This window comes from Dipodomys spectabilis, unplaced genomic scaffold (genome assembly GCF_019054845.1).
Source record: "Dipodomys spectabilis isolate Male_0828 unplaced genomic scaffold, ASM1905484v1 ptg000017l, whole genome shotgun sequence".
Lineage (NCBI taxonomy): Eukaryota > Metazoa > Chordata > Mammalia > Rodentia > Heteromyidae > Dipodomys > Dipodomys spectabilis.
The window spans coordinates 20,891,897-20,892,780 of NW_024870694.1; the positions used below are offsets into that span (position 1 = coordinate 20,891,897).

Here is an 884-nt window from a genome sequence, read left to right on the forward strand (position 1 = left end):
CAACCATTCTCCCCTGCACCTGCCTGGCCTGTGTGGCTGACTCACGGGAGTACACATAAGCCTTCCAGCCATCTCCTCTGGAAAGATAATTTTCTTTGTCTTGTAAATATAGTAGGATGTCTCTCTGTCTCTCTCTCCCTCCCTTTGAGAGTACCTACACTCTGTTAAAGAAGATGGCTCAGTGGTAGAGCGCTTGCCTTGCATGCCTGAGGCCCTGGGTTCGATTCCTCAGCACCACATAAGCAAAAAGAAAAAAGCTGGAAGTGGCGCTGTGGTTCAAGTGGTAGAGCGCTAGCCTTGAGCTGAAGAGCTGAGGGACAGCACCCAGGCCCAGAGTTCAGGCCCCACGACCGGACCCAAAAAAAAGAAAAAGAAAAAAAAGAGTACCCTCTTTGACCCAACCGGCTCGGAGCCAGCCAGCATTCTACCCCTGCCAGCGTCCTCGCGGGAGCCACCAGGCCTCCACTCAAGATGAGTGATAGGCCAGACATGTCCGAAGTAGAGAAGTTTGACAGATCAAAACTGAAGAAAACTAATACTGAGGAAAAAAACACTCTTCCTTCAAAGGAAACTATCCAGCAGAAGAAAGAGTGTGATCAAACATCCTAAAATGCAGATTGCCTCTCAAGAGCAAGCTTCAACATCACCTGACATTCTTGCTTAATTTAGGCTATTTCTGTAAAACTATGTGTTTGTGGAGACTTGAGGCACCTGTCGATGATTTCTCTTCTATATTCCCTGGCTAAGAGGTCAACAGTAGCCAGTGTCCCCTTAAATTTGTTTTTAAAGTGAAATTTCAGATGGTAGATGACATGCTGTCAGTAATCTCACTATTGATGACCTTTGTGGGTGTGGCCCTTGTGCCCCCTACAGAGTGAGTCAGT

At 47.3% G+C, this 884-nt stretch overlaps 1 protein-coding gene across 1 annotated transcript; it reads left to right on the top strand.

Annotated features, from left to right (window-relative positions):
• The first annotated feature begins 417 nt into the window (after positions 1-417).
• LOC122099375 (thymosin beta-15A-like) lies at positions 418-609 on the top strand. The gene has a single exon (XM_042669997.1). It carries the CDS (start codon positions 472-474, stop codon positions 607-609), a length of 138 nt encoding a protein of 45 aa, XP_042525931.1. The 5' UTR covers positions 418-471.
• Positions 610-884: the final 275 nt, after the last annotated feature.